Consider the following 17,261-nt stretch of genomic DNA (forward strand, 5'->3'; position numbering starts at 1 on the left):
GATTTGGAGAGACACAGAGAAGACAAATTGTTGAATAAAGTTGTTATTTTTGTTTTCTTCGCATACAAAAAAGTATTCCCGCGCTTCATAACGTTACAGTTGAATCACTGATGGCAGATGGAGTATTCTGATTATGCTTTTCATACTTTTCTGGACCTTGACAGTGTTATTTACTTGGCAGTCTATGGGACAGTCACAAGCCTCCCGGTTTTCATCCAAAATAACTTAAATTGTGACAAACAGAGCTTTTACGGGTTTGGAAAGACATGGAGGTAAGTGATTAATGACAAAATTTTCAATTTGGGGTGGAGTATCCCTTTAAGTGCAACGCCCAGCCTAAAAGCAGATTTCATTGGTCAGCTCAGTTGTATTGTATTGTTTCAGGCTCCAGAGTCAAGTCAGTAAGTCAAACAGTAATGCAGTCGATTAGGATGTGCTACCAACACTATAGTGTACATTTACACAATGAACTACAAAAAAGAAAAGTTTCCTTCGCAATTTTTGAAAGGTTTCATGTACAGATGACAAAGGTTTGAGTTTTCAGGCCCCCAAAACGTTGCTGTCATGTACATGAACGATCAAAATAAATGACATTTTTCAGTTTTTTTAGTTGAAAATATTGTTGTGTGAACACAAAACAATCCCTGTTGACATGGATCCGCAAAAACACTAAATGACTGTAGGCCTGTTATGTATGCCAGGCCAGTAGTTGGTGATGTCACTTTGAAAGAAACTCACACGTCTATAGACTGAATAGTAATATGCATGCACATGACATCACTGTTTTCACAAGTGTTTTTTACACATTGATGATACCGTTTCCATAAACATACACTTTTTGTAAAGTTTGCATTTTCAGGCCCCCAAAATGCTGTTGTCATGTAAATGAAAAGCCAGAACGTATAACAAGTTTCCAGTTTTTAGTTAAGAACGGTCTTGTGTAAGGTTAGGATGATTTGTTTCAGTTTTATGTAGACAGTGTAGCACTGTGATATATAATAGCCATGAAATCTTAAGAGTCAGCTGTGGGCGTGGTGTGCACTTCAGAAAAAAATAAAAATAAAGTCAGGCATTTTAGGAGGGGCAGGTCATCTCATGGAGGCCACCATGTAAAGAAATGAAGACTTTTGCATGATGCTGAGTGATTGCATGAGTGCATCAGTACTACATAAACAACAACAACAACAAAATCTGCATAAAGTGGATTATTGCAAGAGCAGTTTACTGAATAAGATGCACAATGAAGTGTGATGTTAAAAGCCACTTCTTGATACCACAAGTCACCATCAACCATCAGAGCACCATACTCACCCAGCAACAGAAAAATAAAACATATGATTGGTTAAAAAATATATTTGAGGGCGGGGTTTAATTCGTTCCGTATGTGTGCTCTTCCTTATTGCAGCATTTTGTTTTCAGACAGAGAGTAGGCTGTAAGAGACCAGACGTGACCTCGACGGACGGACAGAGATCAAGCTCCTCACGGTGAAAATCATGTTTAAACTCGCTGTGGTCGCTCTCGTGCTTCTCAGCGCCAGCTGTTTTGCCAAACAATGTAAGTATAAAGTGTCTGTTTCCTGACGCAGGCGTTCTTCTCTACTCTTCTTATTATGCTTTTAAGTTTCAGTAGCCTAATTGTTATGCATTTTATTTATGTTCATATTTTCTAATTTCCACGATTTACACAGTCTTTATCAAATACGTTTGAATCCCTCAGTAGTTTAAAATATATATGTTTTTCAACCTAAATAACGCATGACGTACTTTCAGCTGCTGGAGAATACGACGGATAAAAGCCCTTAAATTGTTAGAAACATAACAAAACGTTGAAAAAAATGTATATTTGTAATTTTAAAAAGCGTGTGAAAATCTGTCCAGAGGATTCAAACATATCTAAGACACGTTTGTTTGTCTGAAATCCCCTGAACATTTTACTTTCACTTTCACTTGACTGGGAAACTTCTCGAGATACCGAAAAACTGGTTTTACTGGATATTAATGGTTATAAAGTCACATTAATATGACACATGAGAACATGTTATTTAATCAAGTTTTTTGTTTCCTTAAGAAATGATTCTTATGTTAAAATTACAGTTATAATAACAGCAAAAATAAACAACCAGGCCTAATTAGCATACTACTGTACATGAGACAAAGTCGAAACACGACCCATTTTGGTGCTTGCATCAAATTAAAGTTACTAAAAGTATTATTTTTATACATAGGAAGCATATTATATGCAAGTAAAGTGGCTACTTTAATTTTTATAATAACTGTTGTGAAAATAAAATGCAAAATATGGGTGAAATAATGCTCCATCGTCATTCAGTGTAACAGAAATATTTATTTAAAAACGAAACACTATACTGATATGATTATACAAAGTTTTATTATATTTAAAAGGAATAATTACTTTGTTGGCAAAAAGGTAAAACCTAGTAGTTTGAAGGATAGTGACAAAGATTATAGTCTTTTTATTATAGTCTTTTTTCTCTTGAAAAAAATTAAATGAAGCAGGACACATTCTAATGTACAAAAAAATAAAAAATAAAGCTGTATTTAACTTTTATTGTTTTGATTCTTGAAACCCCCTGTTCGTCTTTGACCCACGTGCATGCATGAATAAATAAGATAAAACATAAGGACAGAAACAATAAACATTTCCAAATGCAACACAATATAAGAATGAACATTATTCAGATATTTAAAACAACAGTTTTTACATTTGTATCGTTTCTAGCTCCTCCAAAAGTGCAGGTGTACAGCCGCAACCCTGGAGAGTATGGGAAGAAAAACGTGCTGATCTGCTACGTCAGTGGCTTTCACCCCCCGGACATCACCATTGAGCTCCTGAAGAACGGGGTGGAGATCCCGGGCAGCCAACAGACCGACCTGGCCTTCGAACAGGGCTGGCAGTTCCACCTGACCAAGTTTGTTGACTTCACCCCCCAGCCGGGAGAGCACTACAGCTGCAGAGTCCGACACATGACCGACACAAAATCCTACACGTGGGGTGAGAACACATCTGAAGTCTTTATCTTGATTTTCATGGTCGGTAGAGTCAGAGATGTTGGTTTATTCCTCTGTCCATCTGTCCAACCTCTTGCATGTTATTTAAAGTTTTAGGACTCATTAAGTAGTCACCGAATAGTAATATAACAACATTATATTAATAGTATATTAATAGTAATAGTAATATTACTATGAACCACACAGACCCAACACTGTGCAAACATTTTTAATAATCGTTAACTAATCAATAGTCATGTAAAATCTTTACCAGTCTTTGCCACTATCCTTCAAATCAACCGTTTGTCACAAGAAGTTTTTAATATTCTTTTAAAAGTCCATTTTTACATAAATATATCTGTTATGTTATGACTGATCATTATTTGACCCATATATTTTGGCATTTTCACAAAAGTATTTGAAACATTAAAGCACTTTATGCTTTACTTGCATTTAATATACTATATATAGTTAGAACTTTGGTTATATATATTTGTATATACAAGACGGCCCATTTTGGTGTCCGCATCAAATTAAATTTACATGCATAGAAATTTTTGTCTCTAAAAGTCTCTTGAATCTTGAGGGTTTCATGCTCTTCTCTTCTTTTTTTAATGAAATCAGCTCAGATCTATGTACGAAACTAATGTTTGTTTGTTTTTTCTCTCTTGTAGAACCTGACATGTGAACAACAGTTCGTTCTCTCCAGCTATTCTCCCTCACTTCAGACCTGCTTTGATTTCATTGTGTCCAGTGCTGGAGTTAAACTCTGCAGGACAGTTAGCAGAGCGGCCTCCTGCAGCGTTTAACTCCAGCACTAATGAAGCGCTCCTGAACCGGGATTGGACACCTCTGCTTCAGGATATATGCTTCCTGTGTTGTATAGACTGCAATATGTTTTCTTACACATGATGAAGAGAAGTTTCTAACTTTGTATCTGTTTCAGTTTCTGTTGATGTGTCAGGGTGACTGATCTGCCTGCAGTGTATATCGGCACATTTCTAAAAGCTTGGGTGTGGAATTTCTTGCCTTGATTTAGTCTTCAAAACTTCAGCACTTTGACATATTAATGTCTTTGTATATTACTTATTAATGTTGTATTATGTGCTTATTACGTATAAATGTGTTTTAAATTTGAAGATTCAGGAGAAGAGACTTGTTGATTTGAGGGGCATGCTTCTTGCAGTCAAACGTGTTTTTAGTGTTTAGTAGCCTCTAGCTTCCGGCAGACACTGCTTCTGGAAAGATTTAATGTCCCTGTTAATAAATCAGAGGTTCGCTGTAAAAATCAGTGACAAAAGATTACAAATTTGAAATTTAAGCCTAAATCTGTTCATGATGTATGAACATCACTGACTCTATAATTCATAATGTCTTGTAATTCGGTTCAATAAAACATTTTTCCTTATTAATCATGTGTCTTTATTTAACACGACTTTATAAATGAATATAATATTAATATTAATAATAGTGCCCTGGTCTTGTAGCCTTGATCTGGGTCTCAAATTAAAGTTTTATGGTCTCAGACAAACTGCACTCTGTTCCAAGTGTATTTGATAACGTTTATTATTATTATTATTATTATTTTTATTTTTAAAACACCACACATAGGAGGTCTTCTGTCTTTCTTTGTCTTTGGATTTTCTGTATATTTAAAAAATATTGTCAGAGTTAATCGTATTTTATTTACAATGAAAGTGTTAGTATTCTTTGTAAAAATATATATATTTTGTTAATATAAACTAATTATTTGATAAGTCATTAAAAAGCACGGCCTGGTCATCGGTCTGGGTGAGGCGCAACATTCCCCGCGCATGCGCAGATCCGGTGTAATCTACGTCATGTCCGTGGGAAACGTCGGCTGGTAGTTCACGAATGTTCAGCGAGATAATTATATCTTCTTTCTTTAGTATTTAATTTGATAAATGTGAAGATGATTCTCACAGTAAAGCCGCTTCAAGGAAAAGAGTGTAATGTTCAGGTAAGCGCGAGAGTCGTGAGGTGTTCCGAGGCGCTAATTAGCTGCTAGCTGCTTTAGCATAGCGCTGTGCTGCGGCTTTCTTTGCTTCGTTTGTTGTGTGTTATTTTTATTATGTCCATAGATAATAATACATGCACTTATTTCTGCTGTAGCTCATTATACATGATTTACATTCTCCAGAGAGTTGTTTTGTCCACGGCATAGTAGCTGTGTCACCAAAACTGTGCCAAGTTGCTTATCTATATGAGAACCCTGATTTATTTATTTATTTATTGATTGATTGATTGATTGATTGATTGATTGTAACTACAATAACTCGTAACTCTGGTATAACCCCAGGTAGACTGGTACACAGAAAGCAGTGTGTATATCAGCTCAAATACAGGATACATGCACACACACACACACATGTATAGATAGATATTTGAACGAACTGTGCCACAGAAATATGCAAATTTCTTAACAGTTGTGTTCTTTTCATGCACAGGTGACAGAAAATGAAAAGGTGTCAACAGTAAAAGAGCTGGTATCCGAGCGTTTAAACATCCCTCCCAGTCAGCAGAGACTGCTGTATAAAGGAAAGGCACTTGCAGGTAAAAGCTTTTTTTTTTTTTTAGATGTTGATCAGTAAACATGCATCTTTCATTTTATCTCCTCCTGCAGTGTTTTCTGAGACTTTGACCGGCAGCATTCCAGTCATAGCGTGAGGTGTGTTGTGTACGTCACTGTGACGCTTGGTTTGCTGTTTTCAGATGAACACCGGTTGAGTGATTACTCCATCGGCCCGGAGGCCAAGCTGAATCTGGTGGTGCGTCCGGCGTGCGAGCGGAGCGGGAACAGCAGCAGTAGTCCTGATAAAGCAGGCAGTGGTGTGTGGCAGTTATTGTCAACTGTCCTGGCCAAACACTTCAGCCCAGCCGACGCAGCAAAAGTGCAGGAGCAGCTTATTAAGGTACCTTCAGGCCAAAAATATGTTCTGTTGCAAAAGTGTTTTTTTTTTATTTATTTTTTTATTACCTTTTGTTGTCATTTGAATGCCAATGAGCTCAAATGAAGGGGATCCTTAAATATGAAGGTTATATGTTTAACTATGAAGGTCATGTGTAAAAAAAAAAAAGAAAAAAGAAAATTTATAAAGACAACTTTTGCAAAATAAAATTATTTTATTGTCATTGCAAAGAAACAATAAAAATAGTATCTGGAAAATAAAATGTTTGGAAAATAACTGGATTTTATTTTATACTAATGCCAAAAAGAAACACTTAAATATTATGTGGAAAATATTTACTTCTATTTACTTGTATATTAAGTTGACTGCGTGTTTATTAGAGAAATGTTAGATTTTATATATATATATATATATATATATATATATATATATATTATATATATATATATATATATATATATATATAAATATATATATATATATATATATATATATATATATATATAATATATATCTAAAAAATATTGAAGTGAGAATGATAAATTTGTGCATATTTGAATTTATTCTAAACAATTTTATTCTGTTCTATATAATTCTATTCATTATTTCATATCAGTGTTATTTGAATTTTTATATATACTGTTATATTACTAAATTGTAAAATTTTTTATATTTTTAGTTTTCATTCTCATTTTTTAGTATTTTGTGATTTTGTCATTTTAATATATATATATATAGATTTATATATATATATATATATATATATATATATATATATATATGTATATATATATGTATATATGTATATACACACACATACATATATATATATATATATATATATATATATATATATAATATATATATATATATATATATATATATATATATATATATATATATATACGTGTGTGTGTGTGTGTTTGTGTGTTACATTTCTGTTCTGCTTTATTTTAATTTCAGTTGTAGTTTTAGTAATGTAGTATTTCAGGTTAAACTCATTTTCTGTTAGTTGCCAAAGCAACATTTATACTTTTCATTTAAGTTTTGTCTTAATTTTTAAGTTTTCAGCTTTATTTCAGTTAAAGGAAAGGATTTGTAATAGTTTTTGTGAACAATAACAACCCTGCTTATGACTTCCTCAGTCTTTAGAAAGCAGAATCAAATAACAAAATTAAATTTGTTAGATATGTAAGAAGTGAGCACTGTAAAAAAAAAAAAAATAATAATAATAATAATAAAATAAATAAAATCATTGGTCATGATTAGAATAGTGGAACATCTTTTTGTATGTTATAGGTAATAGGAACCAAGGTTCATATCTTTTTGTTCTTGTGGTCAGGATTATGAACGCTCGCTCAGACAGCTGAGTCTGGATGACATCGAGCGTCTGGCCAGCCGTCTGCTGCATCCAGAGATAGAGGGCATGGACACCTCCTACATGGACTGAAGCACACTAGACTGATGGAAACCCTCCAGCCGCCGTCAGGGAGCGGGACGTACTTCATATGGACTTTTAGGGGCCTCTCTGATCTTCAAGTTGCTTTCCCATCAGAGGAAACCAGTGGTGCTTTTAGTGCAACTTTGTAAATATTGTATGCATATTATTAAATTACAATAAAAAGTGGTCTTTATCTTTTTTTTTTTTTTTAATTAACAGCCAGCTTGGTTGTAAATGCATCTTTATTTTTTTGGTTTTGGTGTCATTCTTACATTTGTCCCAAATAAAAATGATGCCTGAATGTTTTTTTTTTTTCCTCTCTCTCTCTCTCTCGCTCTCGCTCTCTCTCACACTCTCTGGCATTTCGGCATATAAAATTGAGGAGCTCCTAGGTTGAGTAAGTGTATATAATAATGAATACAAGCATAACATGTAACCATGTCCAATGGCAAATCAAAAGACCGAGTTAAGCATGATGTAACCTCATAAGTGTGCATGATTACTTAATACATCACCTCTTCATGAATCACATTTACATACTCGACAGCTATACATACAAAAACATACATGTTTTGTAAACCATTATAACTGGCGTGGTTGAAATATGTTACAGAAACAATCAAGTGGTTTAAAACACGTTCAGAAGTCCTTACAGTCCAACTAAGACTAAAATATTTAATGCTGAGGTCAACCTAGAAGATCCCAGTACCCTTATCTCCAAGTTAATACACTGTTAGCACATCCTTACTCACTTATTTAATTCATTACATACTAGTAGGGCTGAGAGATGAGTGAAGAAATCAGTTTGATGTTTTTTATCTTTTGGCAATAGTCATTTGCCCTGATTTATTTCTGTAGAGGAGCTATCATTTCAAACAAACAGCAATTTTGTGACGTGGATTTGAATTTTAAATGTCTAAAGTAAAAAAAATACTGTTAAAATCTAGTTAAAAAAAATCAATGCATGTTTTCCATACGTTTTTCCTACATAGACACAGGTAAATATCATATTTAATAACGTTTATTTATGCAGACACTACTAAAAAACAATTTTTTAATTTTAAAATGTTTGAAATTATGTGAAACTGGGATTTGTGATTGATAAATCAAATTAATTTAACTGATCTGAAGAGCTTCTAAGCCATTTCTGCATGTTTATTTTACTGAGAAGCTTTGGTGTAAACAAATGTTGATTCATTTTAAATGGCAGATAAAATATTTTATTAATATTGTTATATTTCCCAGCCCTATTACATATGTAATGTTCTTAACTGAATATTCTTTCAGCATAGGAGTGAAACAGGCATTGGTAACAATAACAAATAGTACAAAATAAAAAGGCACAATGAACTAGCAGAGCAAAGGTCATTTCTGAGAAAAGAAAATCGAATTGCACGGACAGCAGGAGTAGCGACATGGAAATTCTGGGACAGCTGTAGTGATAGCAGAACTTGTAATAAATGCACTGTCAGAGGATATGCAACACGTTGGTCTTTCTGTTCCTCAACAGTTCATCACATCACACGTTTACGTGGAGTTCAGCAAGAAAATGGATGTTCAGCTTTCACACGTGGCATTTGATACCCTGGAGGTTTTAAAGGAGGAAAAGGGGAGGATCTTTTCCATCTCGCTTTCTCCCTTTCCCATGTTGGCTCTTTCTCTTGCCGTCCCCAGTTTGGTCTTTCCTTCAGCAGCTGCAGCCATCGCTGCTAGACACCGGTCTGTCGTCTCTCAGTTTAATCTGGTCAGGGAAGTCATACGTCTCCACCGACTCCTGAAAGTTCAATTCATTTCAGATTTAGTGTTTACTTAATCACAAATCCGAGCCAGTTAAATACATTCCAAAAAATAAAGGTTGCTTGTTGGCATTGATGGTACCTTCCATGAAGAACATTACTGTAACATCCATGGAACAAAAGGTTCTTTATGGTGGAAAAAAAGTTTGTTAAAATGTCCTTCAGACAAAGAAAAAAGGTTCCAAATTGGTTTTTCTATGTTATCACTTCAAAAAAAAAAAAAAAAAAAAACACCTTTTTGTAACTTTTATTTTTAAGAGTAGAATCTTTTCGTTCCACAAAAGTTTATTAATAGTGGAAAAGTTTATTTAGATTTTTAAAATGTTCTTCAAAAAAGGTTATTTTTTTAAGAATTGTTCGCTAGGGATGTAACGATTCACTCAACTCACGATTTGATTCGATTCACTTTATTTATTTATTTATTTATTTATTTTTTTAACTGATTTAGATTTTAGAATTTTTATCGATTAAATGTGTCCTTTTATTATTGCTTGGACAAAATGTTGCACGTTTCTTTGTGAAACTTAAATATAGCTATAATAATATACTAATATAGCACTTGCATACTGTTGCTCTTTTGTTGGTTTTGATTGCTTTTATTGTCCTCATTTGTAAGTCGCTTTGGATAAAAGCTTCTGCTAAATGACAAAATGTAAATATAATGTAAATGTAAATAACAAAACTAAATTGAACATTTAAAACAAGCCCCAAATCAAAAAAAAAAAAAAGAGTAACACACAAAATAAAGCTCTTTATATAAACAAAATAAGGCTTTGCCTGTGCTCTTTCCATTTAAAATTAGAGGCAACCACTGGATTTTAATCATGATCCAAACAAAGATGCTGCATACGTGCAACATGAGCAGTTTTTAATCTAAATTAGATTGTATAATTTAAAGATTTGAAGCAAAAACAATGATTTGACTTCAGTTTTGTGTAACTATACATAAAAAATATCTGCATGAAACAGAAACAGCAGACGAGGTGAACGAGACGCAGATTCACTTTCTGCCAGCAGGTGGCGCTTAAAACGTTTCCTTGGTTTCTGATGTAAACAAAGCAGCACTGCACTTATGAACTTTAATATGCATCATACAGAGGCAAGATGAAAAGAAAAAACACCATCTAAACTTTTCTAAAGACAGTAAGTTCCCCTCAGACATACATTCATATAAACTCCTACACCTAATTGAATTGCGATTTGTTTAGCATCTCAACTGATTTGAATCATCACATATTTGAATCTATTTTCAACTGACTCGCGCTTAATCGTTACATCCTATTATTCGCTGAAAGGTTCTTTGGAGTTCTTTGGCATTATTTACTCACCAATGCCATTCAAAAATTGTATTACTTTCTTTCTTGCGTAAAACAAAAAAGGAGAAATTTTGCAGAATGTTAATGCTGCACTTCTCCGTACAATGAAAGCTGCAGCTCGAAAGAGCCAAGGAACAACAAGTGCCAGAAAAATAGTTCATATGACTGATTTACATATTACTAGTAGTTCTATATTACTAAGTTACTATATTCCATTTCTTCCAGAGTCATAAAATAGCTTTGTGTGATAAAAAACACCAATGTTTAAGTCTAATATTAAAATCTCGTTCGCATTTCTGAATGTCCAAAATCACGGACATTAAATCCATTTCATACAGCATATCAGAATATTTGCAAATGAGATTTTAAAGGCAGAGGGCAATAATTATAGTGAAAAACTTAACCTGTCATACAGCTGCAGTTGCGTAACGCTGTTCTGCGAATTTTTGCCGTGAGGGCGAATGCTTTCCCCATGCAGATTTCACACTTGTTACGTGGATTCATCGAATTAACCAGAAGAAAGCTTCTTACGTCACTTATACTATTGACAATATATTATTTTGACAAATTTTACTAATGTGACTGCACTTTTGACTTAATGGATTGGAGAAGATTTGGAATGTAGCACAAGCTACTTGTATGGAGCTTTCTGTATTGAAAAGAGCTGCGTGAACATTCTGCTAAACGTCTCCTTTTTTGTTCTATGAAACAAAGTCATAGCTTTGGGAAGTAAATTGTTTCAATACACAATATTCATCTTTTTAACAGGGTGATAGATTACTGATTATTGTGTTTTCTCATTTGATATCAAACAGGATCTTGCTGAAAGTAAGATATATGGAACAATTAGATTTTGCTGAATCATATTTCTGAAATTGATCTGAAGACAGGTATTCACTACTTCCAGTACCTGTTTAAGTGCATTGCGAGCGATAGTTTGGAAGGCCTGGTCCACGTTAATGGCTTCTTTGGCACTGGTCTCAAAATAGGGGATGTTGTTCTTACTCTGACACCACGCTTGAGCTCGCTTTGTCGTCACCTGTTCAAAACAGAAAGGATTTGGGGATGAAATGATGAATTACATCTAAAAGACTGACAATAAAGAATAAATGGCTTATATATTATTTTATTAAGTCACTTAATATTCTCTTGATAGACAATGTTCCCTGTTCTAATTTTGGCTGTTTGCATATTTTTGAGATTATAGGCCAATAATGGTCCTTTCACACAGACTACCATTAAAAGGTTTTTTTTTTTTTTTTTTAAGAAGTTACCTTTATTCATTAAGGATATATTAAATTGATCAAAAGTGACAATAAAAGTATTTATAATGTTGCAAATTCTGTTTCACATAAATAAGTGTCAGTTTCCACAAAAATATGTAGCATAAGCTGCATTAATTTAAATTAAAAAATACAGTAAAAACAGTAATATTGTGAAATATTATTACAATTTAAAATAACTGTTTTCTATTTGAATATATTTTAAAATGTTATTTATTCCTGTGATCAAAGCTGAATTTTCAGCATCATTACTCCAGTCTTCAATGTCACATGATCTTCAGAAATCATAATAATATACTGATTTGCTGCTTAAGAAACATTTCTTATTACTTTCAATGTTGAAAACAGTTGTGCTGCTTCATATTTTTTTGGAAAGCCTTATAGTTTTTTTTAATGATTCTTTATTGAATAGAAAGTTTGAAAGAACAGTATTTATTTGAAATAGTCTTTATCGTCACTTTTGAAAAATTCTAAGAATCCCTGCTAAATAGAAGAATATTAGACTTTTTGTCTGTAAAGCTGCTTTAAACATTAAGATGTTATTAAGCACTACACAAATTAAATGAATAAATAATAATACAAAATAACGCAAAAGATCACATTATTAATCTTTTGGATTTTGGGGTAAAGTGTGACCCAGACATTTCTTTAGAGATTCACCCATACAGGAATTACACTTCCATTCAAAAACTGTCATTATTAATTTATTCAATTATTTGAATGATTTTGAAAGAAGATACTGACCCCAAACTTTTGAACGGTAGTGCACACCTCATTTTATTATCCCTATCAACCATTCAAAACACATTCGATCTACTCATTTGTAACTCTTTAAACCACACCAGCTCGGGTCTGCACACTGACCTGCCGGTTCTCCAGGTCGATTTTGTTGCCCAGCACAACAAAGGGGAAGTTCTCCGGGTCACGAGGACTGGCCTGAATGAGAAACTCGTCCCTCCAGCTGTCCATAGTCTTGAATGTAGTGGGTGCCGTGACGTCGTACACCAGCACGCAGCAGTCCGCCCCTCTGTAGAAAGCCACGCCCAGAGACTGAAAGCGCTCCTGTCCCGCCGTGTCCCAAATCTTGAAGAAGAAAACCCAATTATTTACAGTACATAACAACACTTTCATTTTTGCCACTGTATTATTTGCCTTTATTAAAGGGACAGTTCACCCAAAAATTAAAATTCTGTCATTATTTAGTCACCCTGTGTGTAACAGTTACTAATCCTCATTGACTTCTATACTACTTCTTTCGATACTATAGAAGTCAATGGCTACCAGCAACTGTTCATTTACCAGCATTCTTCAAAATATCTTCTTTTGTGTTCAACAGAAAAAGAAACACATGCAGGTTTGGAACAACTAGAGGGTGAGTAAATGATGACAGAATTTTCATTTTTGGGTGAACTGTCCCTTTAACAATGTGGAGCAGCCTCTTGTACCTTATTATAACACTAATAAACATACAAAATTTGGTGTCTGTTCTTGTGTTGTCCATTTGCTAAAGGCTAATATGGGATTCATAAATGTATTCATTAGTAAAGTAATCATGAGTAACTGAATAACAACAGCATTTAGTAATTTTTTTTTTTCAGGAATAACTTCATGTGGGAACAGGCATGTGGGATCCACGTCACATGACCGGTCATACAGGTTACAACATGGCTATGAGTAAACACAACAGGAATGCTGACTTGGAAAATACCAGAGGACTACCAGACATGTGACTTATTTATTTCACATGATCAGCACATTGCATCAGAAGAGGGTCAAACACTGAGACGAGATCCTCCCCATCAGCTGTGAGTAACTACAGAGGCTTCACATTTGAGAGATGACTGTATGAAGCAGTCTTTAACCGTGTCACATGACCAGAGATGATTACTGCTGGGAGGAACTGTTCACAAAATAATGGTTGTTAAGGAAATGACAGCGTTATCTTCAGAGCACGCTAACCTCTTAATAATTTCTCAGCAGTTTCCAAACAATTCATTTAACTGATAAATCACTGCTATTATAGGCATATGAGAGTAAATCTGAAATAAAGTTAATTTTTAAGAAATATTAGGCCTTTTTACTCCTAAATCAAAGAAAAAGATTATGCATAAAATTACTAAATATATTGTAGAAACATATATTGTACAGCTGCTTTGCAACGATTTGTATCGTGAAAAGCGCTATACAAATAAACTTGAATTGAATTGAACAAAAATGACCATAAATAATACCATGATGTCACTTTTGGCTTTCACATTTTTATTTCGTTTAAGTGTTGATTTTTCTCTCATTTTTCATATTTTCATATAAATAAAAAAAATAATAAATAATAAAAATATGCAAAAAAAAAAAAGTGTATTTTATCCTTCTAAAAATACACTTTATTTTTCTTTTGGATTTTAGGGTGAATTATGACCCAGACATTTCTTGTTATTCATTCATACATAAATTGCACTTTCATACAAATGTTTTTCATGTATTTTTCTTCTGCTAGACTGCTACAAACAATAATTTTATATGAATTCTATTCTATGTTTTCTATGTGAATATATTATAAAATTTAATTTATTCCTGTGATCAAAGCTGAATTTTCAGCATCGTTACTAGTCTTCAGAGTCACATGATCTTCAGAAATCATAATAATATTCTGATTTGATGCTGAAGAAACATTTCTTATTATTATGTTAAAAACAGTTGTGCGCCTTCATATTTCTGTGCAAACTGTGATACATTTTATTTTTCAGGGTTCTTTGATAAACAGAAAGTTCTAAAGAACTGCAAAATCCATTGTAATGTTATAAATATCTTTACTGTAACTTTTGATCAATTTAATGCATCCTTGCTGAATGAAAGTACTGATTTCTAAACCCCAAATTCTTCTTTGTTTGTATGACTGAAATGTACTCCAGTGAAACAGAAATGAATGCAAACCTGCATGGTGACCAGTCTGTCGTCCACCATCACCTCCTTAGTCAGGAAGTCGGCTCCAATAGTGGCCTTATACTGATTACTGAACTTATTATTCACATACTGGTTCATCAAAGAGGTCTTCCCAACTCTGTCAAAGACAAACAAGACCATGCTTTAGAAACGCGTGCAGCTGATGCACTCATCCAGCAGCGTTCAGAGTTTCACAGACAGTGTGATCGGCCATCAGGACTGAGCTACTTCCAACCGCACCTACACCGAGGCCGTGGAGGATGGGAAGTCAGGGGAATTCCTTGAGTCATGCCTAGCCAATGATGTTTACATATGTACAGCTGCTTTAGATATGCATTACAGAGCTGAATATGGCAGCGCCGACGGATTATAATGATCTAAACATCACTGATATCACAGAGATGTTGCACAAGCACTTACCCAGAATCCCCTAGGATGATCACTTTGAGCAGCACCTTCTTACGAGAGGCCATAATGTGTAGGAGAAAGCTGTGAAGCAGAGACGGATATTAGACAGAGGCAGAAGACAAATGCTTGACAGGTTAACTTACACTTAAAAGCTGAAACTGCACAACTGTTTGCACTATTTTATGCATATTATATTTGATATTTGACTTTAAATGAACTAAAATGAATGTGTAAAATGGCAAGGTTACAAGTATATATTTACTGTTTAATTACTGTTTTCAGTTCCATAAAAAAACTGATTAGAATTATATTAATTATATTAATATATGAATTGGCATGAGGTCATTGATGTACCGGCCTTCACAAAGTCAGTTTATATACCAAATTTCTCTATTATGTACATTGATATGTATCAGTAATAATTTAGCATAACTGAGATACCCTTATAGTTTTTTGATCAATATTAAGAAACAGTTTTTATTTTTATATTTTTGATTTATATTGTAATTTGGGTTTTTCATTTCATAGAATTTCTTTTATACATTTAATTGCCTAGCTTTGTCATTTTTATTAATTCAGTTTTAGTTTTACTTCTTTTAGTTCAGCTAGTTAAACTTAGTGAAAATGTCAAATGTATCTAAATATGTTTTATCCATATTGTTGTTGTCTTTATGAAAAACGTAAATATTTAAGTAAATATCTTATATAATAAAATTTTATTGCAAGCTCTAGAATATATATATATATATATATATATATATATATATATATATATATATATATATATATATACATACATACATACATACATATATACATATATATATATATTAGGAGGCCTGCAACAACTGAAGGATTAAATCTAAAAATTGGTAATAAATATCGTTATGGACAGGTTATGTTTTTATATTATTAGGTTCATATTTACATTTTTTATTATTATTTATTACATATTTTTATAGCCTTGAAATGTTTGAATGGTAGCACGGCACAACAATTATGGAATATTATCAAAACAAATGATAAGATTAATTAATCTCTGGTTTGGCAACTTGTCAGTAGTATTATGATCAATAAACTATATTCTAGAACGAAGGAGAAAAGGCAGTTATTAAACTGCAGCGTTCATGCAGTGGCTGAAGCACAAAGAATGAATTCATGTGATTCATTGAGTCACGTGACGTCACTGTCGCGAAAACATGCAGTTACATTGTAACAACCGCATTACTAAAACACATCTCAGACAGTATTACAGAAGCAAAACCCACAAAGTCTTTGTTCTGTGCGACCGAGAACTTTGTCCTGGCAAGGACAGGTATTTTATGGCATGATGATACCGAACGATACACATAAAAGAGCATTCGGGTCTAAAATGATGTGATATTCTATGCACCAATCAGCTTGACAGATTTTGTGAGAAAAACAAACTGTCAGACAATTTACCTTCACCTCTTCACGTTTACCGTCGCTGCTGTTTCGATATTCGCTGCGCGTCCGAATCTTCCACAAAAATCACCCAGTGTTTCTTACGATCCAGATGCACATCAGCTGTTGTAGGGTATAATGTGTTTCTTCCTAGCAGAACAGGACATGACTGTGGAGTCACAAGGGACTGACGCAAAAGAATTGATGTTCGAATCACGAGCGCGTTCTATTGAGTGATTCATTCGAACCGATTCGCAAGGAGATTAAAATCGGTCTACAGTATGAGAGGCTTTAGGGAGGGAAAAAACGGTGAGGAGGGGGACATGGTAGAGCGTTTGACAACACAAAAAACATACTTATGATTAATTATGACAATAACGTTTGACTGTACTCCTACGTAAAGTTGAGTGAATCAATTTAAATGTTTCGTTCGGACGAACCGATTCGCCAAAATGAATCGGACTTCCCATTACCAGCTCAGTCGAAAAAAGCCCTCCCTCGTTTTCTAATGACTCCAAAATGGCGAGGAGAAAGAACTTAATTAAACGAATCCCTCACTTTATAGCAGTTAATTTATACAGTATTCTACATTTTATTTTTATTTTCGCTCTTTGGATGATATATACAAGCCAACGAAACTAAATAATTACATATAAAAATATTTTTTTATCCACATCCAGTAGCTATCAATATGCATCCCACATGCAGAACTG

General features: G+C 33.6%; 3 protein-coding genes across 3 annotated transcripts; 2 read left to right on the forward strand and 1 right to left on the reverse strand.

The window, feature by feature from the left end:
* Nucleotides 1-1,396: 1,396 nt before the first annotated feature.
* LOC109075506 (beta-2-microglobulin-like) lies at nt 1,397-4,421 on the forward strand. Its single transcript, XM_019091402.2, has 3 exons — nt 1,397-1,555; nt 2,741-3,013; nt 3,684-4,421. The coding sequence occupies exons 1-3, from the start codon at nt 1,495-1,497 to the stop codon at nt 3,695-3,697; spliced, it is 348 nt and encodes a 115-aa protein (XP_018946947.1). The 5' UTR covers nt 1,397-1,494; the 3' UTR covers nt 3,698-4,421.
* Nucleotides 4,422-4,785: 364 nt separating this feature from the next.
* On the forward strand, nt 4,786-7,573 carry LOC109075504 (ubiquitin-like protein 4A). Its single transcript, XM_019091400.2, has 4 exons — nt 4,786-4,990; nt 5,478-5,583; nt 5,743-5,942; nt 7,282-7,573. Exons 1-4 carry the CDS (start codon nt 4,943-4,945, stop codon nt 7,387-7,389), a joined length of 462 nt encoding a protein of 153 aa, XP_018946945.1. The 5' UTR covers nt 4,786-4,942; the 3' UTR covers nt 7,390-7,573.
* Nucleotides 7,574-8,577: 1,004 nt separating this feature from the next.
* Nucleotides 8,578-16,736, reverse strand: LOC109075503 (ras-related protein rab7-like). Its single transcript, XM_042762791.1, has 6 exons — nt 16,567-16,736; nt 15,136-15,204; nt 14,707-14,833; nt 12,640-12,858; nt 11,403-11,531; nt 8,578-9,154 (listed from the first exon to the last, which is right to left on the reverse strand). The coding sequence occupies exons 2-6, from the start codon at nt 15,186-15,188 to the stop codon at nt 9,068-9,070; spliced, it is 615 nt and encodes a 204-aa protein (XP_042618725.1). The 5' UTR covers nt 15,189-15,204; nt 16,567-16,736; the 3' UTR covers nt 8,578-9,067.
* Between the last annotated feature and the right edge of the window lie 525 nt (nt 16,737-17,261).

Source organism: Cyprinus carpio, chromosome A8 (genome assembly GCF_018340385.1).
Source record: "Cyprinus carpio isolate SPL01 chromosome A8, ASM1834038v1, whole genome shotgun sequence".
In the NCBI taxonomy this organism is placed as follows: Eukaryota; Metazoa; Chordata; class Actinopteri; order Cypriniformes; family Cyprinidae; genus Cyprinus; species Cyprinus carpio.